We start from the raw sequence: 26,902 nt of genomic DNA on the forward strand, positions 1-26,902 counted from the left end.
ATAGACAGGAGTGAGAAGATGATGATGAGGGCTATAGACAGGAGTGAGAAGACGATGATGAGGACTATAGACAAGAGTGAGAAGATGATGAGGACTATAGACAGGAGTGAGAAGATGATGATGAGGACTAGACAGGAGTGAGAAGATGATGATGAGGACTATAGACAGGAGTGAGAAGATGATGATGAGGGCTATAGACAGGAGTGAGAAGACGATGATGAGGGCTATAGGCAGGAGTGAGAAGATGGTGATGAGGGCTAGACAGGAGTGGGGATCATGACAAATTTTATGTAATTCCTGTAGTGATCTTCATTCTGTTGGTGATGTATGAGCCTTGCTATTGCTATTTCATCCGTCTATTGAATTTAATGGCAATATGGGAAGTGACTTCTAATAGAATAGACCAATATAAACAAGTGGGACATTGGGAAAGATATGTCAGAAGGTGTACAAACCTTTGAACATTTCATCAAGAAGGACAACAGTCAGTGGTTTGATGTTGACATCTTGGATTTATTGAAAGAAATAACATGAGGAAGAATAAAAAAGTTAGTGTCCAGTAAAATAAAAAGGAATATTTCAAGGTTACAGACCTGCGCTGAAGAGTAAATAGATGTATTTTTCAACAGATACCAAACCATAATTTCTCCTACAATTTCATTTTCTGTTCCCTGAAGATATTGTTAAAGGATAGTCACAAACATCGATAATCATGGATGGGTTTACCCAAAGTGCACTTGAGTATAGTGCTACTACAAGGAGAAACTTCAACAAAATATATCATTGTCAGATTAGTTGTGATGCCTTCGTATAATTACAGTAAATTAATAAGACCGTTGCTGGTGCTGTTCTCAGGATAAGACCATGGTTAACCCTTTCACTACCACACTACAAAGGGTAAATCATTTCACGACCACTACAGAAGGTTAACCTTTCACTACCACACTACAGAAGGTTAACCCTTTCACTACCACACTACAGAATGTTAACCCTTTCACTACCACACGGTTAACCGTCTGTAGTTTGGTAGTGAAAGGGTTAACCTTCTATAGTGTGGTAGTGAAATGGTTAACCTTCTATAGTGTGGTAATGAAAGGGTTACGACACACGCAATATCAATACAATATAGAGAGGATATGGATGGACTTGGTTTCATCAGTTGTCTTTCATCCTCATCGGTCTCAACACTGACCTGAACACTGTATATGTATATGGTGTATTTCTGCGGTAATCCTGCCAAGGTATGGACATTGAATTTACAATGATATTATTGATGTAGACATCCTCCTAGTAGTGGCTACTAGATAACATGTTTATTTAGAGTAATCCTTTTTATAATACATCCAGAGCTTTTAGAAAGCTGCAGAATAAAAGTATTGCTCCCCCCCCCCAAAAAAATTATTAATTAATTGATCATTTATAAGGTTTTGGCGGGTCCAAAATGTATGTTGTTGTTTACATGTTGCAGGCATGTATTCCCTCCCTACTTCCCATTTCCTCATGTAGAACGCACCTGATTGGATAAATGACATGCTGGTGCTCTAATGCGACATCTAGTGGCTCAATGTTATCAATAGCAGCTTAAAGTATAGTAGAAAGTTCAGAAGCATCTCTGCTTCAAGGTGAGTACGGTGGTGGAATGGTCCCTGGTTTCTCAGGTTCCTCATCCAGAAGGGCCACGTCACTGTCGCACACAGACAGAGTGCTGGTGGCTGCAACGCACCCGCTCTCCACCACCTACGATAACAAAAACAGCTTTTAAGAACACTTGTGTCCCGTGTCATTCTTGCCTTTGACGGGCAGCAACACATACTGTAAGGCCGTCGTTCTACTGTACATCTTATTAGATGCTAAATAGAATCCGGTGATTGATTAATAATTCAGTAATAAACATTACAACATAAACTCTGGTCAGCCGTGCACTAGCAGCAAAAGCATCTCACATGTGAAACATAAATTTCACCTGGTGATGTACACTCGTGATTTTGAACGACATATTAGAGGAACACGCCAACATTATGGGAAATGCGCTTACCATCTTCTCCAGAGTCAGACAAGAAGATAGATACAAATTTCCTCTCTGTGTGTTCAGTAGAAAGCTATCTTGCTGCAAGCTAGTCTAGCTTAACACAAATGAATGGAAGCGGATATGGACCAAGTAGCCTAGGTGTTGGCCAAAAACACCTCTCCCAGAGTTTTAAGCTAGGCTAGTGGTCCGTATCCGCTTCCATTAATTTGTGCTATAATTGTCCACTGGCTTCAGGTGGGCAGGTGGATTGTTACAATTGATCTCTATAATTAAAAGAACGATCTGCGATTATGGGGCAAAGCGAGTTCTGGCAGGACACTCAAGTGGAGCATGGCGCCATGACAGCTTAGCTCCTATCAAAGAGCAGAACTTTTTCTCACCTGCAGGTGTTCAGGTGTGTAGAGCATGGAGCATAGCTCCTATCAAAGAGCAGAACCTTTGCGTAGGTGCGTAGGAGAGGACCACAGACAGAAAAAAATTCTACCATTGGTCAATTGCCCCCAAATACAACTTTAAAAACTTGTTTTATTAGGTATTATAGTAGTATGTCCTACTGTAGAACATGACATATTAGCATGACATCTAATTTAGTAATGTCAATACTGAACGACGTGATTGGCTCTTGACTCTTATTATTGATGGAGCATTTATTTATCCACTCTGGTTGGATGGTGTATTGTACTTGTGCTATATAATAACAATACATTTGAATTAGGGATGTCCGATATTATCGGCCTACCGATATTATCGGCCGATATTGGCATACAAATGTGATATCGGAAAATATCGGTATCGGTTTAATTTTTTTTTTTTTTATTATTATTATTTTTTTTTACATTTATTTAACCTTTATTTACCCAGGCAAGCAAGTAAGAACAAATTATTATTTTATTTATTGTCAAAGTATGCATAATGTTGTGTTAATTACACAACAAGAGATATGTAAGGGATAATGTCTAGCTACGAGGTAATTGTCGCAAAATAATTGACCGACACTGCATTCTGGAACACCGAGGCGCAGTATAGCTATACATTATCCCGCTTATTACAGGGCTAACTTACTAACAATATACGTAATTAATTTTACACCATCGACAAGACGAGATCAAATGCAGACGCGGTTGTTCTGTTGCTCCTCTGGCGTTGGAGGAAATATCACAATGGGCTTGATTACACCTGATGCAGTGCAGCTGTGCATATGGTAAAGCTGAGTCTATTTAGGTTTGAATCTCGCAGTGTCAACGTATACATTATCCCGCTTATTACAGGGCTAACTTACCAACAATATAATACATTTTACACCATCGACAAGACAAGATCAAATGCATGGTGTACTGTCAAGACCTGCCTCGGACAGGCGCTGCACAGCCGTGCTCCGCAGGCTGTGCATGGTATAACGCTGCGAGAGTCCGGCTGCGAGGCTATCTTTCCCCTAACAGCGGTCATTATTGCGCGTTGCCCATAGCAGCGGTGAATTATCGAGAAATAATTGACCGCTGCTAGGGGCAACGGAGCGCTATTGACCAATCACAATCAAGCATTTTGGCGAATGTTAAAACGCCATGTAATAAGTAATGTTAATTACCTGAAATTATTCCGTTTTTGGGGGGGGGGGGGGGGGGGGACGACGACGACGACCCTGCATATATCGGTATCGGTTGATATCGGTATCGGAAATTAAGAGTTGGACAATATCGGTATATCGGTATCGGTAAAAAAGCCAATATCGAGCATCCCTAATTTGAATCTAATCTCATTTTTCGATCAGTCGCAAACCGCTTCCGCGCTACCTGTTGAATTGATCAGCATGGTGCAGGGCAATGCCGAACCTCGCCTTATAAGGAGCTGGCAGGGCGTGTCTGTATGCAAATGCAATGAACAAGAACGCGCATTTCAGTTTAAGAATTAGTGGGATTCATCATTCAACACACCTGGGTAAGAACAGATTTGGAAGTTAAGAACGGGTTGATGAATTCGGCGGTGGCTTTTCTTATTTTTCTCTTAACAGACAGTTAAGAAAATCATAAGAGAGAGTTAAGAGAGTATTGGTGAATGAGGCCCATTGTTTCGAATTTTACAATTGATGGCTTATTTTGAAGGTATGAACCTGTAGTTTTATATTATGTAACAAAAAAAAGGGAAAATTCTCAGGAGGAGGAACTCTTGAGGTTAGACTCCTCTTACAAGACAAAGGAGAGACCATCACATACAAAATACACGTTATATGTAGATCAAAATGCACATAGTGTAATGGTTTGTAGTAGGAGGACCCAAGTGCAGGACAACAGGGGCTGGACTCAACTGACGAGTTAAACCCAAAACTGGACGTATTTAATGAGGTCAGGCTGTATGTATGTATTTAATGATGTCAGGCTGTGTGTGTGTATTTAATGAGGTCAGGCTGTATGTGTGTATTTAATGAGGTCAGGCTGTGTGTGTGTATTTAATGAGGTCAGGCTGTCTGTGTGTATTGTGTGTGTATTTAATGAGGTCAAGCTGTATGTGTGTATTTAATGATGTCAGGCTGTGTGTGTGTATTTAATGGTGTCAGGCTGTGTGTGTATATTTAATGAGGTCAGGCTGTGTGTGTGTATTGTGTGTATTTAATGAGGTCAAGCTGTATGTGTGTATTTAATGATGTCAGGCTGTGTGTGTATTTAATGATGTCAGGCTGTATGTGTGTATTGTGTGTGTATTTAATGAGGTCAAGCTGTATGTGTGTATTTAATGAGGTCAGGCTGTGTGTGTATTTAATGAGGTCAGGCTGTGTGTGTGTATTTAATGAGGTCAGGCTGTGTGTGTGTATTTAATGAGGTCAGGCTGTGTGTGTGTATTTAATGAGGTCAGGCTGTGTGTGTGTATTTAATGAGGTCAGGCTGTGTGTGTGTATTTAATGAGGTCAGGCTGTGTGTGTGTATTTAATGAGGTCAGGCTGTGTGTGTGTATTTAATGGTGTCAGGCTGTATGTGTGTATTTAATGATGTCAGGCTGTGTGTGTGTGTGTGTATTTAATGGTGTCAGGCTGTGTGTGTGTATTTAATGAGGTCAGGCTGTGTGTGTATTTAATGAGGTCACAGGTCAGGCTGTGTGTCCGAACGCAAACATTCAAATGATTCTGCGCAGAGTTTATACTCCCAGCACCCTAGTCTATTCACAGTGGGCGTATTGACTAACCATGTTCCATACACAACAATGTGGATTAATATAGACTAACCATGTTCCATACACAACAATGTTGATTCATATAGACTAACCATGTTCGATACACAAAAATGTGGATTAATAATATAGACTAACCATGTTCCATACACAACAATGTTGATTAATATAGACTAACCATGTTCCATACAAGGCGTTTGTCTCATCAAGATTTGAGGGAGTTTGCGAGGCGCACGCCTCGGACACTGTAGCAGCATAGTCATACATTTATATGAAATGTGTGCTTCTCAGGGTGTTTTAGCCTGTATGAAATCATTATTAAGTGGTCATAATTTTGTTAAATATAACAGCTTTTGCTCAATAATGCTTTGAAACTGGAGATTTTTCAAATATCAAGTCAAGATGATACGCTGGCCAGTTTGGTCGCTTATTTCACTCTGTACGGAATACCGTTGACCCTTATTTCATTTAATTTCGAACTTTTATTTTAATGACAATTAAAAACATTTATTTATAAGAATCAAGAGGTTTATTTGTCACATACATACCAGGGCATACAGTGAAATGCGGGTGGTCATGCCGCATCGATTGTGCAATAATACAATAATAAAATAGACATAGAAAAAAAACAGGTAATAAGAAGACATAAGATGTGCATGGTAAAAATAGACATGCTAAATGCCTGAGAAGGCACTGGTTCCTATGTACACTACTATACAATATACTATTTTAACTCTGTCATTATGCTATACTTACTATATCTAAACTATACTATACAAGAACCACATCTGTTCTTTCCTTAAAGTGACTTTTATATTCCTCATTCCCTTAAAGTGACTTTTCCATTTCGTTTAAAGTGACATTTTATTTAAAGTGATTGTTTAAAGCGGTTGCAGCATGTGTGTTGTGTGTGTGTGTGTGTGTGTGTGTGTGTGTGTGTGTGTGTGCGTGCGTGTGTGCGTGTGTGCTCATGTGTACTTGTGAGTGGAGAGACTTTATTGTGTTTAAATTATCTAAATGACAAATGGGAAACAGCTGGGTCAAATACAAACGGGGACAGGGAAACACAATATATAGAACTACTAAACCTAGACAGGGAAACACAATACATATAACTAGTAAACCTAGACAGGGAAACACAATACATATAACTAGTAAACCTAGACAGAGAAACACAATATATAGAACTACTAAACCTAGACAGGGAAACACAATACATAGAACTAGTAAACCTAGACAGGGAAACACAATACATAGAACTACTAAACCTAGACAGGGAAACACAATATATAGAACTACTGAACCTAGACAGGGAAACACAATATATAGAACTACTAAACCTAGACAGGGAAACACAATATATAGAACTACTGAACATAGACAGGGAAACACAATATATAGAACTACTGAACCTAGACCGGGAAACACAATATATAGAACTACTAAACCTAGACAGGGAAACACAATAAATAGAACTACTGAATCTAGACAGGGAAACACAAGAAGGAGGGAGAGACAAATACTTAATGTGAGGCAACGTGAAAAGTGAGAGAAATGAAGATACATAAAAAAAACTGCCACACCAAGATAAAAGAAAACAATATTTTCAACCCGTGAGTCAAATCTGGTTGGAGCTTGACAGAACTGTGTCCTAGAATTGGTTCCTAGACAAGACAAGAGGGTGGATGGGATTAGCAGAAAATGAGTATATAAATACTCACCTTGAATATTTAGTAGGGATGGGCATGAGTAATCCATTACTTGTGTACTCGCCGTTTCAACTGAACTCGAGTGGTTTTTGAAGGAACTTAATTCTTAATTTGTATTTATCTTTTTAATTTAGTTACCAATTACATCCACTAAAAGTCTAAAAGTGTTCATTTTTGCCACTGAAACAGAAATCTCGCTCTGAAATCGTGCAGGAAGACAACAGTGAGCGAGTTAGAGAGGAATAATGTTGAATACAGCTAGCTAAAATAGATAAAAACAGTAGTTAGTGTTTTTGTACATTTCCAGATTGTGCCTACAACATGTTGTCCACTTTACATAGCGTTCATAGACGATTTACAGACACGCTGAAGTTGTGGCTCGCTAAAAGTTGCTGTTAGTTGTGCTACATAGACCCAAACACTGCTACTACAGCTAGCCAAAGAGAACACATTGTGTAGGAAAATACCTGCTGCAGAGTGGAGGTAATGTAATTATTATTAAAAGATAAGCATTAAGTATTGTTATTGCCGCCATGCTCTTTAAGATGCATTCTAAAAATTGATTTCCCTAAACGAGTACTCAATCACTACTCAAGTAATTCATATGATCACTCGATCTGGGGAAATATTACTCGTGCCCATCCCTAATTTATATACCATATATATATATATATATATATATATATATATATATATATATATATATATATATATATATATATATATATATATATATTAAATGACATATATATATATATTATATATGAAGAGAAATCACAGACAACATCTCATGACATCATATTAAGAAGTAGCTCATAAATGGTAAATGGTGCATTTATATAGCGCTTTTATCCAAATTGCTTTACACATTTGTTCCTCACGTTCACACATTCACACACCGACGGAGGAGGCAACCGTGCAAGGTGCCAACCTGCTCATCGGGAGCAATTAGGGGTTACGTATCTTGCTCAAGGACAATTTGACACACTGCCCGGGCGGAGCGGGAATCGAACCGGGAACCTACCGACTACCAGACGACCGCTCTACCTCCTGAACCAATGTTTCCCCTCAAGCATCACATTGTGTGATGATGAGCAGCAGTGTTAAGTGGGTTCCCTGATGTTCCTGGCCAAATTCCCAATCAGGTCTCTGACATCAAGGCCAACGAATCACCCACCCCCGGTGCCAGTGTATGGCAGCCATTGAGCCTGCGTAGCCCAAGGTTGGGTGCTACACAAAGGAGGCAACTTCCCTACATTGTAAAAAGTGCATTGAGTCTGTCTAGAAAAAAGCGCTATATAAATGCAATGATCATTTATTCATTTAGTTCTTTGTTCTACTTCAGATGTCATCGAAATGACAACACTGGCATCATGTGAATCACCCGGTGTGAAGTCACAGGAAACGTAGCATGTAAATGTCACGTTGACTTTCTGTAAAGGAGAATGAACACTGGACACCGTCGATCGACGTCCGAAGAGCTTTTGAAAAAGCAGAATAACGTTTGAAAACATGGAGGTTTCTTACGGTGGCAGCAGGGTAGTGGTAGAGAGCGCGCCGGGTCACGGCTTTACCAGAGAAGACACAGACGGTGACGGACACACACACCTCCAACACCAACAACACCAGCACCACGCCTCTGACTCCTGACAGAACCGCCTGGTGAGAGAGAGAAAGAGAGAGAGAGAGAGAGAGAGAGAGAGAGAGAGAGAGAGAGAGAGAGAGAGAGAGAGAGAGAGAGAGAGAGAGAGAGAGAGAGAGAGAGAGGGAGAGGGAGAGAGAGGGAGAGGGAGAGAGGGTGAGGGAGAGAGAGGGAGAGAGGGAGATAGAGGGAGAGAGAGAGAGGGAGAGGGAGAGAGGGTGAGAGAGAGAGAGAGAGAGAGAGAGAGGGGGAGAGGGAGAGAGGGTGAGAGAGAGAGAGGGAGAGAGGGAGATAGAGGGAGAGAGAGAGGGTGAAAGAGAGAGAGAGGGATAGAGAGAGAGAAAGAGAGACAGAGAGAGAGAGGGTGAGATTTTTAGAAAAACTTTATTTACATAATATCACTACAATTAAATCTGTCTCACATCACCTCATCATACTAAAAACACAACTTCCTTTTTTGATTCGGTGATGTCACAAGAGACATTGAGGGCATACTGTTGACAAAGCTGCCGAATCTCTATTTTCCCACAATCCCATTGTTTCAATGACACAAACTCTCCTTTCCTATTTCTAAAGACTTTCTCAAATTCTTATATATATATTTTTTAAATGTACATCCAAAATCAAAGCAGTGTTAAAGTGCCAATATGCTGACTTGTGCTTTATATTTGCAAGACACCATGGAAGGTTCAGAAAAACCTATTATACTGCACCCTTTCAAAAGATGGGGTCTCATTCACCAACAATCTTGGTCTTAGCGCGACATTTTCGGGCCAATTTTGGGATTCACGAACGGTCCCTTCTCCTGGATTCGGTCCTAACTAAGAGCAGGATTTAGGAGCGCTGAAAAGCAGTCGTAAGTTGACAGACTGGTGTGCGCCGTGTTCTTAAGGGCTTTATTTGGAGGGAATCATAGTGATTTCATTCATGTCAACTCTACAGGCCTCCTTGGAATTAATTAATCATAATTTAAATAAATATAACAATATTTGTGGGACACCGGTGCGCAACGACTCTGTGGAGTCTGGTCCACTCACGCCCGTGTACGTACTGTACTACTATAGGGCAGCGCAGTATCTGTGATCTCCTAATAAAACAAGTCATTAGAATAATATAAGCCTACTGCGTTCATTCATTATGCACGTAGACTATACAGCGCGCACGCGCGTGTGTGCGCGAGCGGTGCGGCAGGTGTTTGGTGAATCCGGGTGTAATTATCATCGCGTTTCTCTTATGACCTTCCATGGTGGTTGGCGTAAGAGAAATCTTATGACAATGTTGGTGAATGAGACCTATTATCTCTGCTATGAACCCAGGTGTACTGTCTGTGCTCACCATACATTTCAGCTGCTTCATAGCTTGTTTTCAAGCAGGATGTGGTTCACTGTGGTTTCTATCTAACGGATCGTTCTCTGTACAGTTCAAATCTCATCAGGCTCACACTGACTTAAAACTACTCCAAGTTCACTTAGAAACTGAACTCAGGTACATTTACAAAAACAATATTAAAAAGCTCATATTTGGCTTTAACCACCAACAACATACCCTTCATTATTTCTTCCATCACAAAAGACCTTGGCAGAAGGTTCCTGGAGAAAAGGAGTGCTACACCTCCACTGCTGTTACTCAAGTGGCTTAGAACAAACTCTCCATCCCATTTCCTCCTCCGGTCAGTCTCAAAGAATGGATTGCACGGTGCTAATTGCGAGCTCTGCTCTTAACCCATCCCGTCATCCTTCCCCCCAAGGGCTGCCGGGAGCAGACAGGGCGTTGGCGAGGGCCACGCCCGGGGACCAATCCAAGTGCTCCTGCCCGTCTTCGTCAGGGACGCGACAGCGTCAGCAATCTGTTGTGCATGTTTTTCCATTGGGTTTCTCTTATCGAGGGGGGGGGGGGACCCTTGCGAGCACGGGGAGAACATGCAAACTCCACACAGAAAGGCCTGGGAGATCCCCCACCTGGGTACCTGGCATCGCAGAAACCTGGTCCCCAAGCGGGAATCAAACCCTGGAGCTTCTTGCTGTGAGGCGACAGTGTTAACCACTACACCACCATGCCACCGTATTGTACCCATTCTGCAATCTGTTCATAAAATGTTCATTCAATCAATCACCTGTGTGTTCCCTGAATCCTCATTACATTAAAACTCTTCCCTTTACAAAGTTCAAACAGGCTTGCTCTCTTCCTCAAATCTCTGGCTCCATTTATGTTGCGTGTGGAAACCCTGAAATCACTCATGATCTCTAAAGGAGGGAGTGACACCAGAAAACAACACACAGGAACCATCCTATCCTACTGTGAGAGAATGGACGTGCCGCACAGAATGACTTGGAAGGAAATGTGTGTAATAGCGAAAAACGTGAACTCACGTTCAACTGCCACATTATCTGCCTGCATGCCTCTCTCCCACGCCGTACGTACTGTGGGTACTCCATACTGTCCAGCTGAACGGCATTCGGGTCGCACAAATCCTCGTTTGTTTTCGTGGCCAGCAGGAAGCAGATGTAGGCGACACCAGCGAGGCCGACCAGGCTGCTGATGATGTTGAGAGCCAGTGTTGCTCTGATCTGAAGGGATGCCAAACAAAAGGAGGGTGAAGCGAGGGAACGTCGGCAGGAACTCCACCAATACATTGATCCCCCTCGCTCAGCGGACTCCAGAGTTCACCATGGTTTCCAGGCTTCTTTGCCTACTTTTTTATATATACATTTATTTTTTTAATTCTTCATAGTGTGTTGGCCACTTGTCACATTCACATACGGCAGACCTCTTAAAGGAACGTGCCAACATTATGGGAAATGCATTTACCATCCTCTCCAGAGTCAGATGAGAAGATGGATACCAATTTCCTCTCTTAGCCCTTTCAAACCAGCAGGGCTCAGTGCCGGTTCCGGTTCCCGAACCTAATCTTGAACCGGCCGGCGTGTTCAGACCGGAAATAATTGGTTCGGAACGTGGAAAGTCTGTGCTCAGCTGGAACCGAAAAATAGTTGTTTTTTCCTTGCAAACCGTGACATCATCAGTGGGCGTGTCATATTCTAGGCTGTCAAGACAAGCGAAAACGGCGAACAGCAGAGGTTCGGCCTTGCACTGCACCATGCTGATCCACCATCCAGATACGTCAGACGTACTTAGAGATACTTCCGTACTTTCCGCCAATCAGCGCGTGTCCTGTCAGCGGCAGAAATGTCGTGTGGCTGGCGGAAGTTGCCCGTGAGAGAACATCTACGGGGCTGCAGCTGGACCCTATTGCATTTATCCACTGTTGTGTTTACTTACGCGCCCGAGTAACGGAGGACGGTGGAACGTTGGTTCTACTTAACACTTATGTGGTGTTAGGGTCTCCAGCGACCCGTTTCAAGGTTATAATATGTAATAACTACCATGTAGTTTTATTAGAACAAGGCTTTATGATATCCTCCACATATATTATAAGCACAGCAAAACTATGTTTCACCATTTTGAAAATTCTGAAGGTATCTGCAGAAAAAAAGGTACAACTGTGGTGTTAGGGTCATTCTTGACCCGGCAAGGTAAAACTATACTATAAAAATACTAAATATAAATAAATAAAATAATAATAAATATACTAAACTTTTTTTCAGAAGTTATATTCTAATATTGTTCTATTATAGTCAGACAACATTATTATCTATGGGTTTCACATTTAGTATATTATGATTGAACAACCTCATTTTCATCTTAAAAATAAGGGACATGATGTGTCTCGGGGGCCATAAAATCAAATTACAATGGGATTAAATGGTTATGAATGCATATAATGTTATGATGTAGTATTAACTATATTGAGTGATACTCCTTTCTTTTTAGTGGTCAGGACTGAGTTAGACCCTGGGTCAACATTGACCCGCTAACAATGGTCATTGGTGCCAATTCCTAACACAACATGAGGGTTAAATAGGTGTAAACACGGGCTGGTTCGCCAGAAAGCACCAAGATTCAGAGGCTCCAGAACCGGAACGTGTCTGTCTGAAAGCAGTAGCACTACCTGACTGTGCGTTCAGTAGAACGCTATCCGGCTGCAAGCTAGCCTACCTTAGTACAAATTAATAGAATTTAGCCTAGTTGTTGGCTAAAAACACCTCTGGATTTTTAAGTTAGGCTAGTGGTCCGTATTCCTCTTCCATTATTTTGTGTTAAGCTAGGCTAGCTTTCTCATTTTGATTTTGATAGATTTTCTTTAATTTACATGTTATTTATTAAGTTCAATAGTTACTTCTGTCTTGATTTGTTTTATGAAAGAGGAATTCTGTCATTTATTCTTTTCAATAATTTCCTATCATCTCACGAGCTTCCCGGCAGCTCCTCCAGGCCCCCTTGTGGGCCACGGCCCGCCCGTTGAGAACCGCTGGCCCGGTCGCTTATTGCTTATTCCCAGAGGAAGAGTACGCCCGAGTGCTTCCGCGTTTTCCCTGATTGGCTGCGACACGCCCCGCGGCAGGCGCGGCAGCCGCAGAGCGGAGCGGCAGAGCTTGCGGCAGAGCTTGCCGCATTATGTAGCCGTAATCCCAGATGATTTTCATTCGAAGCTTAGCTCAACTGGCAGCGCTGCGGTCCTGTGGTCCGTTGGTCACAAGTTTGAATCCCTTAAATTTTTTTTTTTTTTTTAACGTGCATTCTTTCGCCGGTTAAGTTTAGGCATTAAGGTTAAGGTTAAGGTTAGGCATTGTTTCGGAGTTGGTTAAGGTTAGAAGGGTTAAGTTTAGGCGCTGTTAAGGAGCTGGTTAAGGTTAGAGTTTGTCTTAGAGAATGGCAATATTCTTTCGGAGTTGGTTATGGTTAAGGTTAGGCATGGTTAAGGTTAAGGTTAAGGTTAGGCATTGTTTCGGAGTTGGTTATGGTTAGAAGGGTTAAGTTTAGGCGCTGTTAAGGAGCTGGTTAAGGTTAGAGTTTGTCTTAGAGAATGGCAATAGACAGCCTATTTCCGCACTGCAGCGCGAGGCAATAGACAGCCTATTTCCGCGCTGCAGCTCTCTCGCGCTGCCGTGGTCACATGGGCGTCATGGCCAATCAGAGAAAACGCGGAAGCACGCGACGTACTCTTCCGCTGGGAATAAGCTACACGCGGCCCGGTCCACCACCTGGGGAAGTGGAAAACCAGTGACTTACCAGACCAAGGCTGGTTCCTCTCCGTGCAGCCACAGCAAGAGACCCAGACACGACAAACTGGAGGGGAGGAGAGCAGACGAGCTGAGAGGAGTTCATCACTTGGCACACAGAAGACGGTGTACAATAAATCTAAGTAAAAAGGTGTAGCTTAGTACAGCTGTCTGTGAATAAAGGAACACGCCGAAATTATGGGAAATGTGTTTACCGTCTTGTCCGGAGTCAGACGATAGAAGATACCAATTTCCTCTCCGTGTGATCAGTAGAGAAGACTGGTATGGCCCTTTAATATTATGGTCCTTTAATATTGTAATATGTCATTGTACGAGAGCATCTTCGAACAGCAGAGCCTAGGGAGTTTATGCATGGGAAAGTAAAACCTTTACTATTTGGGAAATACCATCGCAAATGTAACAGTAAAGTGCAACACCAATATACAAAGTACAGGTGATTAAACTGGGTACATTGTATATTGGGGGGCTGTCAACGTGGCTCAGAGTTTACTCTGTGCAGGGTTATTTGTAATGACGCATGGATTCTACCCTCACTCAGTTTTGAAGAACTACTGTACTATGGGTGGGTAACTTGAATTTCCTGGTACTTCCTGGTACGTATCATATTTTGCAATGAGCTTCTCTCTCTCTCTCTCTCTCTCTCTCTATCTCGCTCTCTCACCAGGCAACGGAGTAACCACCAGAAGTAATAGGTCAGCCCCTCCCCTCCTTGTGTGTGTTTAGTAGAAACAAGCTTTGACTGACATTATCTGATGCTTGGCCTTTTTGGTCATGTAGCCCTTTGTAAAGCAGGAAGCTGGAGTGTGTGCAGTAGTCAGGGCTCTACTGTACTGTCTTTGTTTATGCTAATGTTTTAAAAAAGAAGAAGAAAAAAAAAATCTATAAAAGTAATAACATATGAGCATATTGCTAGGCTAGCTGGTCCGTATCAGCTTACATTAATTTGTGCTAAGCTAGGCTAGCTTGCAGCCGGATAGCTTTCCACTGAACCTCACAGAGAGGAATCTGGTATCAATCCGGCATGTTTCTTTAACACAGACTTCCCATGACGACTCAAAACCCGCCCCACCAACAAACTTACAGCGACTCCCATGAAGAACGGAGCCTGGACATGCTGGCTGGGGGAGAGAATGGCCGAGAGGCTCACTATCATGCACACCAAGCCAATGAAGATCTGGACAATCTGAGACAACACACGCGATTAGTAATAATCAAATCCCCTATAGGCCTGTGTAGTATATATATATATATTATATATTATAATACAGCCTACAGACGGTTAACCCTTTCAGTACCACACAACAGAAGGTTAACGGTTATATATCGTATATGGCCATCGCGTCCCGCTCTAGCCCTACTGAGATACCCCTTATCTCCTAGTACCTACTGTACTCCAATACGAACAACTTAATGCACCCACATCTGATGGGGCCCCGCCCCTATGGAGGCGTAGCCTATATAACCATGACTATGGTCACCAACACACTCTTCCTCTATTTTCGTTCCATCGTATCGGCTGCATGCACCATATGTAACTAGCAGGATGAAAAGATCAGAGAAGATTCATAATGTTGAAAGCTTACCGGAGGATTGCTTTTCCCTGGCTTCTTCGGAGCTTGTTTTAGCGACACATGAGACCTGTGCTGATGGTTCCTCGGCTGACGACGGCAGACCGTGGGGCAGCGTGCAAGGTTTGACTAGCGAGTCGGCTTGTACAAAGGTGAGGTCTGTGTCAGTAGGCATCAATGTCGGTGTTGGTAATGCTGTGGAGTATGTTTCGGCGCCAGGGCCGGGACGGCTTGGCGATCGTTCCACTGCAGTGGACGATTTCCTGGCAATCCTGGAGCATGCTGTTAACACTAATGCTGCTACTGCTACTTCTGCTAATGCTGATGTTGACGCTGGAATGTCTAATAATCCCCGCCGCGGGATACCGCTTTTCCCTCCTCTTACCAGCTTAATTGATGAAGGTCAGTCGGTGGTGGATGTGGGGGGGTTCGCTGAGTCCTATTTAAATTTTTTTGCAGGTAAAGGGGCTAACAACAGGGTGCAGGCCGGGGGTACCGTGGCTAAGCAGCCAGGTAGCTTTTTTCCTGTGCCCAGGCGGGGATGAACGACGTTCCGCCCGGCCGATGCTTGATAGCAAATCGGCTCGGAGGGTGGCAGTATGGACGGATGAGTGGTATACTGCTACAGGATGGCATTTAGCGGCGGCCAGAGTTATGGCTCAGCTGGCTACTTTCCTATCCGCAATAGCGTCGGGTAGTAGGACTTTGGGTCCAGCCGGCATTGTAAACATGGTTCATGTTTGTGGTGTTATGGAGATCTTGACTCAGTCGCAAGCTATAACTGCGGGGAGGATTAGGATGCTATCAACTTTGATTGTTAGGCATGTTTGGTTGGAGCAATCTCCTCTTGGGGAAGAGGATAGGTTTTCTCTCCTCACGACTCCTTTTTCCACAGATAGTCTTTTTGGGCGTTCTGTGGAGGCGCAGGCGGTTGTTGATCTGGGTCCTACACCGCCTCACGCTGTGCAGCCAGAGGTGGGAGCACGGTCTCGTCAACGACTGTGGCGAGATCCTCGACAGGCGGCCATGTTTCCCCCGCCAGTGGTGCCCTGGTTGGAGAGTCAACAGGGTACCGCGAGGCCGACAGCCTTGGCGGCCGAGGGATCGGCCATTTTGGGTGAATTCGAGTTTGGTAAAACAAGCCGTCGTCATTTTGCCGCAAGCAGCCCGCTCCCCGATCAATCCTCTCTCTGTTACTCACGGAAGCGGGGCTCTGATCGTTCTCCTTTGGCTGCGGGCCGCGAACCTTCATTGAAGCGTATGCGGCCCCATTCTTCACTTCTCATGGGGACAGCAGGCCGTCGTTGTGGTCCCGAGAGAGGACGCAATGTCAGGCGTCTACTCCCGTTATTTTCTGGTACCCAAGAAAACAGGGGGGGTCAGACCTATACTGGATCTGTCCGCGTTCAATCGGTTGATTGTAGCGAGACTAGGCCTGCCACGATAACACATTTTGCTGGGCGATTAATTGCCCCCGAAAATATCGCGATAAGCGATATTATTGCGACCGGTTAGAGAATTTTTTTTAGAAATTTATTTCCCAACACTTTTATTTTGAAGCCCACCGCTCCGTCTTTTCCGGTGTTTAAGACTTTTATTTTGAAGCCCACCGACCGGACCGGAAGTATTGTTGTGATTATCCTAGCCGACAACTTGTCTCGTCCGGTTCTGTGTTTTTTAGTTTTAACGTTAGCTACTAACGTTAGATGCAGCTACTACAGGCAATCAACGATGAGGAGGAAGCGTCAAAGCAGTATATAATAGAATAGCTGTGGTGCGTAGGCACTGCAGCACGACTCGAAAACGACCTGTTATAATAAATTAATTCATGTTTAACTTGTCCCCGTCTCCAGTCCTTTGACTAGCCCCACCCGTTCATTGTAAACAATGATGCATGTAATTGTATTAACGTTATTCTGTTATTCTAACGTTACACTACAAATAACGCTACTTGGTTAAAAGGAGCAACACTATTGAGAAATGTAGTTAAGCTATGTGGCGTTGCCCCACGGAGCTCCTGTGCTGTGCTCTGTAGTAAAGCCAGCGGCCCGCCTCCCAACACGGACAGTGACTGACAAGGGGCACTGGTTCCGCCTCATTAAAACAAACGCGCAAATAGCAATTAATCGCGCCCGTCAAAATCATTGCATTAATTTTAATTATCGCGGCAATTAATCGATTTATTGCTTATCGCGGCAGGCCTAAGCGAGACCATTCAGAATGTTGACCGTCAAACTCCTTCTGCTTGCTGTCAGGAGGGGAGACTGGTTCACCTCCATAGACCTGAAGGATGCGTATTTTCACATCCCCATTTACCCTCCTCACAGGAAATTCCTACGGTTCCTGTTTCAGGGCGTAGCGTACGAGTACCAGAGGATGTCGTTTGGTTATTCTCTGGCTCCCCGCACATTCACCAAGTGCGTGGCGACTGCTCTGGGGCCCTTACGTCGTCGGGGGTTACAAATTCTATTCTATCTCGACGACATTCTACTCCTCAGTCGTTCGGAGGAGGTTGCCAGGTCTCATACTCGGCTGGTGATGGAATTCCTCACCAGCCTGGGTTTTGCTGTGAATTGGAAGAAGAGTACCCCTCTTCCCAGTCAACAGGTGGAGTACTTGGGCTTGACATTGAGGTCGAGGCCCTTGATTGCAACCCTCTCGGAGCGGCGTCGGGGGGTTCTCCGTCACGCGCTCAGGGGTTTCCGTCTGGGAGGGACGGTTACGGCGCTGCAAGTAATGCGTCTGCTGGGCCTTATGTCATCTGCTCACACGGTGGTTCCTCTTGGCCTCCTCTTCATGAGGAGGATACAGAGATGGGTTCTCTCTTTGAGAATAGATCCGGTGAGGGACAAATGGAAACGGTTGACGGTTCCTTTGTCGATATGGGGAGATCTCGCCCACTGGAGGAGGCCGGGTATCCTCACCATTGGGGTCCCCATAGGCAGCAGGGGCTCACACGTCACGGTCTTCACCGACGCCTCTCTCACGGGTTGGGGAGGGACGTGTCGGACCCATGCAGTGGGGGGCAGCTGGACAGGTCATGCTGGCCCGGCTGCCCTGCATATCAATGTGTTGGAGTTGAAGGCGGTCCTCCTGGTCCTCAAACGGTTCGACCACCTGGTGGTAGGCGAACACGTTTTGGTCAGGACGGACAGTATGACAGCGGCGGCGTATATCAACAGGCAGGGTGGGACTCGTTCCATCCACCTGCTCCGGGCGGCGGTCGAACTGTTGCTATGGGCATCCCGCAGGCTGCGCAGTCTGAGGGCGCTCCACATTCCTGGTACAGAGAATGTGGCGGCGGATATAATGTCTCGGGCGGTCCTCGTTACGACGAGTGGGAACTCCGCCCCGACATAGTCAGACAGATCTGGGATCGGTTCGGGGAGGCCTCGGTAGATCTGTTCGCGTGCCGACGCTCTCACAAGTGCCCCTTGTGGTTCTCGCTCAGACGAGCGGATCGTCCCCCCTTGGGGGTGGATGCCTTCTCGACCTTTCCATGGCCGCCCGGTCTTCTGTACGCCTTTCCTCCTGTACAGCTGTTGAGTCAGCTGTTGGAGCGGATACGGAGGGAGCGCAGGACGGTGATCCTGGTCGCGCCGGACCGGGGCTCGGCAGTGTGGTTCCCGGTCTTGATCCAGCTTCTGGTCGCTCCTCCTTGGGTCATTCCGTGGTCAGCGACGGCCCTCTCACAGCGCAACGGATTACTGTTCCAGGCTCCGGTGTTGGGCCAACGCCTGTTGGTGTGGCTGCTGGGAGGGTGAGTCTGGAGAGGATGGACCCTTCTGTGGTTGATGCCATCCGGAATGTGCATGCTCCCTCCACTGTCGCGGTTTACGCGGGCAGATGGCGTGCGTTCCAAGAGTGGTGTAAGGGGGAGGGCTGGGACCCAGTCTCCTGCCCCCTGGGTGCTGTCCTGAGTTATCTCCAGTCTCTTCTTGATAGACTGTCGGCTTCGACGGTGAGGGTATATGCGGCAGCTATATCCTCCTATCATGAGGGTATTGAGGGGACTGTTTTGTTCAGCCACCCTCTTGTGAAGCGTTTCCTGCTTGGCGCTCGACGCGTTAAGCCGGTGCAACGCTCCTTGGCTCCGGCTTGGGATCTTCAATTGGTCCTCGTCGGTTGTCCTTGGCCCCGTTTGAGCCGCTCGAGCAGGCGCCGTTGGGACAGCTGTCTTTCAAGACCGCGTTCCTACTGGCTGTCACTTCCGCTAAACGCGTAGGTGAGCTCTGTGCTCTCTCGGTACGTCCAGAGTGCCTGTCTTTTCGGGCCGATTGCGGTGCCACTCTGCGACCTAATCCTGCTTTTCGTGCCTAAAAATATCCGGAGTTCCTTCCTTCCCAGAGCTCATCCTAGAGGCTAATCTCTCCTGTTACAAAATGGCATCCAATGTAATAAAAAAAGTCAACCAACGAACTCGATTCTTGTACCGGATCTCCTCTCTGGTAAACAAGAACACCCTGAAGACTCTGGCAGCAGCACTCATTCAGGGGTACTACGACTATGCTTGCACCTCATGGTACCAAAGCACCTCAAAGGCGCTAAAAACAAAATTACAAACATCTCAAAACAAACTGGTCAGACTACTGCTTGACCTTACTCCTAGAACCCACCTCACCCCTGCCCACTTTGACAACCTAGGATGGCTTAGAGTAGACGACAGAGTACAACAACTTGCAATGGGCCTGGTCTACAAGATACACTACACGACCAAGGTACCCATGTACATGTCAAAATACTTCCCAAAGGTCAGTGAATACCACGATCACAACACCAGAGGGAGCTCCACAAATCATGTTAAACCCAGATTCGGCTCAAATAAGGGACTAAACACGTTTCGCAATTATGCCACATCAATGTGGAACGCCCTACCCAAAGCTGTAAAGGAATGTGGATCACTACCCACTTTCAAAACCTCTCTCAAGGGACACCTACGGGAGACTGCAATTCAACACTGGCCCCTGTAAATATCCTAACCCAACCCCCTCCAATGTACAGTCATTTACCTAGTATGGTTTTGTCAATAGTTCAATGTACAATTGTGTTTGTTTGTACAGTGTCTCCTCCCCCCCCCCCCTCAATGTACAGTGTTACTTGTTTATACAGTGTGCCCCCCGCCCCCCCCCCCCCCCCCCCAACCACCTCCAATGTAAATTACCCAGTATGGTTGTCAATATCCCAATGTACCCAACCCCCCCCACCCAACCTCCTCCAATGTACAGTTTCTACGTCAAATGTATATACTCCCTTTTCTTGACTCCTTCTGTATCACAAACAGTACTGTATTTGCAAATCTGGTATGTCATAAATGTATAGATGTAGCAGTACTGACTATCTGTATGTCATGTATGTCATATATGTCTATATGAATTGAAAATGGGGGACCCTGATGGAAACAAGACAAACGTCTTTCTCAGGTCTGCATCCCCTTAACAATTGTATGTATTGAGCCGTACTGTATTGTACCCATTCTGCAATCTGTTAAATAAAGTTTTCATTCATTCATTCATTCATTCATTCATTCATTCATTCATTCCCGGGATATTGTGGTTCAGGCGTTTCGTCCTCCTCCTCACGCCAGTGAGTTGGATGCGGCCCTTCACCTGTCATGTCCAGTCCGTGCTTTCGGAATTTACCTCAGCCGTACTCAGGACTTCAGGGTTACCGATCAGCTTTTTGTCTGTTACGGTGGGTCTAATGCTGGTAAGGCACTGTCGAAACAGCGCCTGTCCCATTGGTTGTGCGAGGGCATTACCCTCTGCTACACATTGGCTGGGCAGGATCCCCCTGGGGGCATCAGGGCGCACTCCACTCGTGGGGTGGCTGCCTCTGCCGCTCTCCTGGGTGGGGCCTCGGTGGAGGACATCTGTGCTGCAGCTTCATGGTCCTCCCCGGGCCCCTTTGTAAGGTTTTACCTCATGGACATGACCGGGGGTTCTGTCTCCCAGGCGGTTCTGGGGTCTGTGGCCTTCCCTGCTTCCCGTCCTTTGGTAGGGTAGCAGGAGTGTGTGGGTATGGGCCACAGTGTGTTAAGTCACACGTGGTTCCGCCTGTGCGGTGTGTTCAAGGGGTTCTAGTTCTCCCTTGTTCGCATTCAGGTGGAGTTGACTGCGCCCCCCCTTCATTAGGAAGGATGGGGTGACGGGGCTCCCCGCACCCCTTGATGTGGGCTTACGGGTCCTCAGGGGGTACATCTGTCGGGTCTCGCGTCCGCTCTACCCCATATCTCAGTAGGGCTAGAGCGGGACGCGATGGCCATATACGATATATAACGATAGGTTATGTATATAACCTAGTTATATTAGTATTGGCCGAGCGTCCCGCTCTACGCGGCCCTGAGTTCCCTTTTGAGGGATCTTTTGCCCACATACAAGATTTGGCGAGGAAGAGTGTGTTGGTGACCATAGTCATGGTTATATAGGCTACGCCTCCATAGGGGCGGGGCCCCATCAGATGTGGGTGCATTAAGTTGTTCGTATTGGAGTACAGTAGGTACTAGGAGATAAGGGGTATCTCAGTAGGGCTAGAGCGGGACGCTCGGCCAATACTAATATAACTAGGTTATATACATAACCTATCGTTAATGTGTGGTAGTGAAAGGTTAACTTTCTGTTAGTGTGGTAGTGAAAGGTTAACTTTCTGTAGTGTGGTAGTGAAAGGTTACATTTTCTGTAGTGTGTTAGTGAAAGGTTAACCTTCTGTAGTGTGGTAGTGAAAGGTTAACCTTCTGTAGTGTGGTAGTGAAAGGTTAACCTTCTGTAGTGTGGTAGTGAAATGTTAACCTTCTGTAGTGTGGTAGTGAAATGTTAACCTTCTGTAGTGTGGTAGTGAAATGTTACCTTTCTGTTAGTGTGGTAGTGAAATGTTAACCTTCTGTAGTGTGGTAGTGAAAGGTTAACCTTCTGTAGTGTGGTAGTGAAAGGTTAACCTTATGTAGTGTGGTAGTGAAATGTTAACCTTCTGTAGTGTGGTAGTGAAAGGTTACCTTTCTGTTAGTGTGGTATGAACCTTATTATAGAATTATTATAGTGATGTCACACACGGGGGACAAAAACAATACATCCGCTTTAATTCATCAATTAGCAGTGCTGTTGGAGCCAGGGACATGGCCTATCTAATGTACTGCCCATTGTATACATGTTTCACTCTTGGGTGTGTGTGGGCCGTGGGGTAGCCAGACAGGGAAGGAAATAACGAATTAACCCTGTCACTACCACATTACAGAAGGTTAACCCTTTCACTACCACACTACAGACAGTTAACCCTTTCACTACCACACAACAGGATGTTAACCCTTTCGGTAACCTTCTGTAGTGTGGCAGTGAAAGGTTAACCTTCTATAGTGTGGTAGTGAAAGGTTAACCTTCTATAGTGTGGTAGTGAAAGGTTAGCCTTCTATAGTGTGGTAGTGAAAGGTTAACCTTCTGTAGTGTGGTAGTGAAAGGTTAACCTTCTGTAGTGTGGTAGTGAAAGGGTTAACCTTATGTAGTGTGGTAGTGAAAGGTTAACCTTCTGTAGTGTGGTAGTGAAAGGGTTAACCTTCTGTAGTGTTTAATAATACATGGGAAGAAAGAGGTGCTAGAAAATAAATAATTACAATTTTATTTAGATTTGTTTATTTGCTAAACATGTTTTACTTAACATGATTCAAGGATGTTACTGAAAAGATACATACTATGTCCAAGACAACAAATTGTAGCCTAATCATTCAGTAAGGTCATAGAAAAATATCTTGTTAATCCATAAAGGAACAAAATTGCTGTCAGTCTGAGCTTTTGAAGTCGCAGGGTGACCACCCAAAGTTCAAAGTCAAAGTCAACGTTATTGTCAATGTTCTATTGTGCAAGACATACAGAACGTTTCAATTAAGTTTCCCTCATTTTCCACAGTGTATAAAACAAAAAGATATAGACATAGTATAAACAACTAAAGTTAAAATGTAAGACACAATATACAAACACACTGCAAGGTATGTACATTGTACAACAATAAATTAGAATGTGTGTGTGTGTGCGCGCGTGCGTGCGTGCCCTCAGAGTGACTGTCAGTAGTCCAATGCAAAGTGGTCTAATATGACGGGCTCACCCCAAGCGACTGCGGCTCGCCACGCAGGAACATCCTCGTCATCTCGGACACTTTTAACGGGGCACCGACGGGTGGCGAGTAGAGAACTCTCGGGGTGACATTCGGGACCGGCAGCGGGACCGATATGTTGCCCTTGTCGTCCTGAGAGAACACCTGCGTCACCACGACCAGCCCGTTCGCAGCGGTGATAGAAGCGGACATGATCGACGGTGTTATTGTTGTTGATTGCAGAGACTAAAGGGGATTAAGAGGCATTTTAATACATCAATATTATAAACGGTTTCAAGTAGGATATAGGCTACAATTCAACCCGGGGTCGAACAGGAACATGTTTATCGACATTGGTATAAAATTCTATGGGCTATTATTATCCAGCAAACTAATTAAGTAACATAAAAGCATATCCACCGATCGACATTCATTAATTAATGTGCTCCATAATAGATGTATTGGCATATTAACTTACCTCTAAGTTCCGGGTATGTAGCCTAGACCTGTGATACAAATCAAGGAAGTGCTTCGTACTGTGTGTGCACAGGGTCCAGCTAAATCTTTTTGTTTATCATCAGAACTTCCTTGTACCATTTACGGGAACGAGAACTACTGGTGGCTGTTTGGGACCGGTATGCCACAGATAAAACATTTCCTAATATGGAAGTTATACACCTGGTGGTGTTATTTGCTCTGACTAATCTTTGTTGTAGGCTATGGAATCCTATTGGCAAAGCCTGTGTGAGCAAAGTACATGTTGTGAGATAAATTATGTGAGGGCAATTGAAAAAAGAAAAAGACAAAACTACTGACTTTATTTTTGAGATTGCAGTTAAAGCATACAAAAAAGGAGAAACAAGTAATATTGGAATCCAGGATGAGGCAGGTCTATAGATCTGTTATTTTAGCACACGATAAGGCAGGCCATACACACTATTTAGTACACGATAAGGCAGGCACACTAGATCTGTTATTTTAGTACACGTTAAGGCAGGCCTATACACACTAGATCTGTTATTTTAGTACACGTTAAGGCAGGCCTATACACTAGGGCTGCCACCTTTGACCAGTAGAAATAAGGGACACCTGTCACCGAGCGCGCGCATAGCGAAAATGGCCGGATTTTGTCACTATTTATTTTTTTTACTTTATTTCGGTTTTAGGGTTAGGGTTAGGGTTATGTTATTTAATTATTTTGGGGAGCCAGCACCCCAAACTCCTGAAATGCATAGAAATCTATGAAATCTAAATAAAACAATCTATGACATTTATATTAAAAAGAGCGAGCCCCCCAAACCCCTAAAATACATAGAAATCTATGCATTTTGGAACAGTTACTATATATAGTCAAGAAAGCATTTAGTCATACTTAAAGTTTAAAGTGCTTTATTTGCATTTAACATTGTTTAAATAAATTGGCTGAACTATAGCCTCAACTTGAGCATAATACTGTATGCATATAAAGTGCTGTAAAAACAAAGCCTGGGAACACTTTTACTGAAAGAGGACAATTTATATTACAATGAAACACTTGTGTGACCCAAATTAAAAGATTAATAAAAAATAAAGTGCAAAGAAGAGTAGGCTCCGGGCTGCCAGGGCAGGTAAATAGAAATACTGTGAGGATTGGTCCATTACCACACGCTTCCAGGTACCAATTACCTCCACACACCTGAAGGGAGTTTCGAATCAGCTCGAAGGGAGCCCTTATATACTCAGGGTTTCTGAAGGTTCATTGTCGGGTCGTTTTGCTTACCTCCGCCTGCAGCTTGTTCCTCCCGTGTTGTTCTCCATCTGTTTCTCCAGTACGCCTTGGAATTCGCCGCTGTCGCCCCTCTCTGCTCCTGTGGACCCGCGCCCCGTATCTCACCTTGCCCCTTGGTGAGTTTTTGGAAGTGTATTTTTTGATGCTCTGTTTTTCCTCGTTTTTCCTGGACTCAAGATCTATCTGTTTTTTGTGTGTTTCGTTAACACTGAAGAGGTATCGCCTTTGTTATTTCTGGACTCGGCTTTGTTACTGGACTGCCTCGTAATCCCTGCGTTTGATTGTTGACATTCCTCTTTTTCTCTGTTCCTCTCCGAGTGGATTGACAGTGAGCTGCAGAGCCGCAGAGCCAGAGGCCGCAGCGCCACAGAGCCTACTCTGCTCTGGGCCGAGCTGCAGAGCCGCAGAGCCTACTCTGCTCCAGGACATTCCCCCTGAATGCTTCATGTTGTTTTTTCGCTCTTTCTGTTTGAAAATAAATACGCCCTTAGTTTTTGGCTAACTCTGAACTACCTGTCTGTGTCGTGCTGTTGGGGTTGTTTACAAACCATAACAAATACTGACATCTAGTTAAAAACACAACCACGCCCACCATACCCGAGTTGCCATGTCTGTTTATTTTCCGCAACTTTTGGACACACTTTTGCTTGTTTTTGTAGGTCGGCTGGCTCATTTCTCTCACTAAACTGGCAACCTTAATATACGGGACAAAGGGCGTCCCGTATCAGTTCAATACGGTACGCGTCTTCACACCTGTAGTTCGTTTGCTTTGTTCCGATTCAGGGAGACACAGGGACTATAATGATACAATGTTGCACTTGTCCCTTAGTTCGTTTGTGTTCACACGGCTGTGTTAACAGCGGACCAAAACAAACGCACGCTCGAGCAAACTGTCACTCATTGGTCAGATTTTGGGGTGTGTCCCCCATCCCTAACCCTGAATCTCCGCATTACATTGAAATCGGGGAGGGGAGAGTGGGGGGAGCAAATTAATGAATGTGGATGAGAGCTGTGATGTAAGTGGTTGCAGATACGGCTGTGGGGGTGCTAGAGACATGATTGAATAGACTTGTATGCGCCAGAATCTCCTGAACACGGCGCGAGCCATTCCTAATCGATCAGAACTAATTCGGCAGCGAAAAAGCCTGTTTTTAAGCAGAGCATCCCCCATGCACATGCGCAGATTGCCCACGGATTGTGATGCAACGCACACCCGCTCTGGACTGTTCCATCAGAGGGGGGAGCTTCGGTGGCCAGTGTCCTTTCAGCCGAACAGGATAATGAAACAATGATCCCACTAAATGACCAGACGCGTCTTATGGCGACATCTACAATTACCTCATTGAGTCTCCAGGTAGACTAATGTTTATATTTAAGTGCAGTGGTCTGTAGCCACTCACACTGGCCACCGAAGCTCCCCCCTCTGATGGAACAGTCCAGGGCGCGTGTGCGTTGCGTCATCATGCAGCGTGTATACAGTACGGCAAGTGAGTTGTGTCGGTTTGTTAAATCCATTGCATTCTCAGTGTACGAGTCGCGTCGGGTTCGTTTGGAAGTGCGCCGAGACCACCCTCTCTAGGTGGTCTCGGCCCGCTTGTTTTGTTCCGCAACAGAATGTGATTGCTGTGTTCATATATGCCCAACTGAACCGAAATAGGGGGTAAACGCTCCAGGTTTCGGAACACCAGCTCCAAACGAGCTAGGTGTGAAAACGCCCTAGTTTCCAATTACGGGACGATTCCGTATTTTAAGGGACGGGTGGTAACCCTACTATACACACTAGATCTGTTATTTTAGTACACGATAAGGC

The 26,902-nt window shown here is 44.8% G+C and overlaps 1 protein-coding gene across 1 annotated transcript; it reads right to left on the reverse strand.

The window, feature by feature from the left end:
- Positions 1-492: 492 nt before the first annotated feature.
- LOC311245732 (membrane-spanning 4-domains subfamily A member 4A) lies at positions 493-25,303 on the reverse strand. Its single transcript, XM_084335694.1, has 7 exons — positions 25,084-25,303; positions 23,337-23,570; positions 14,762-14,863; positions 13,670-13,726; positions 10,909-11,106; positions 8,425-8,556; positions 493-1,737 (listed from the first exon to the last, which is right to left on the reverse strand). Exons 2-7 carry the CDS (start codon positions 23,535-23,537, stop codon positions 1,618-1,620), a joined length of 810 nt encoding a protein of 269 aa, XP_084191820.1. The 5' UTR covers positions 23,538-23,570; positions 25,084-25,303; the 3' UTR covers positions 493-1,617.
- Between the last annotated feature and the right edge of the window lie 1,599 nt (positions 25,304-26,902).

The sequence above is a fragment of the Notolepis coatsorum genome (genome assembly GCF_963971535.1).
Source record: "Notolepis coatsorum genome assembly, chromosome: 19".
NCBI lineage: Eukaryota > Metazoa > Chordata > Actinopteri > Aulopiformes > Paralepididae > Notolepis > Notolepis coatsorum.

Excerpts from the sequence above, each read along its gene's own strand:
- LOC311245732 (XM_084335694.1), bottom strand. The coding sequence starts at position 23,537 with ATGTCCGCTTCTATCACCGCTGCGAACGGGCTGGTCGTGGTGACGCAG. Across the intron at positions 14,864-23,336 it reads GCGAGCCGCAGTCGCTTGGG|ATTGTCCAGATCTTCATTGG; the intron begins GTGAGCCCGTCA and ends GTGTTGTCTCAG. Across the intron at positions 11,107-13,669 it reads GAGGAACCAGCCTTGGTCTG|ATCAGAGCAACACTGGCTCT; the intron begins GTAAGTCACTGG and ends GCATCCCTTCAG.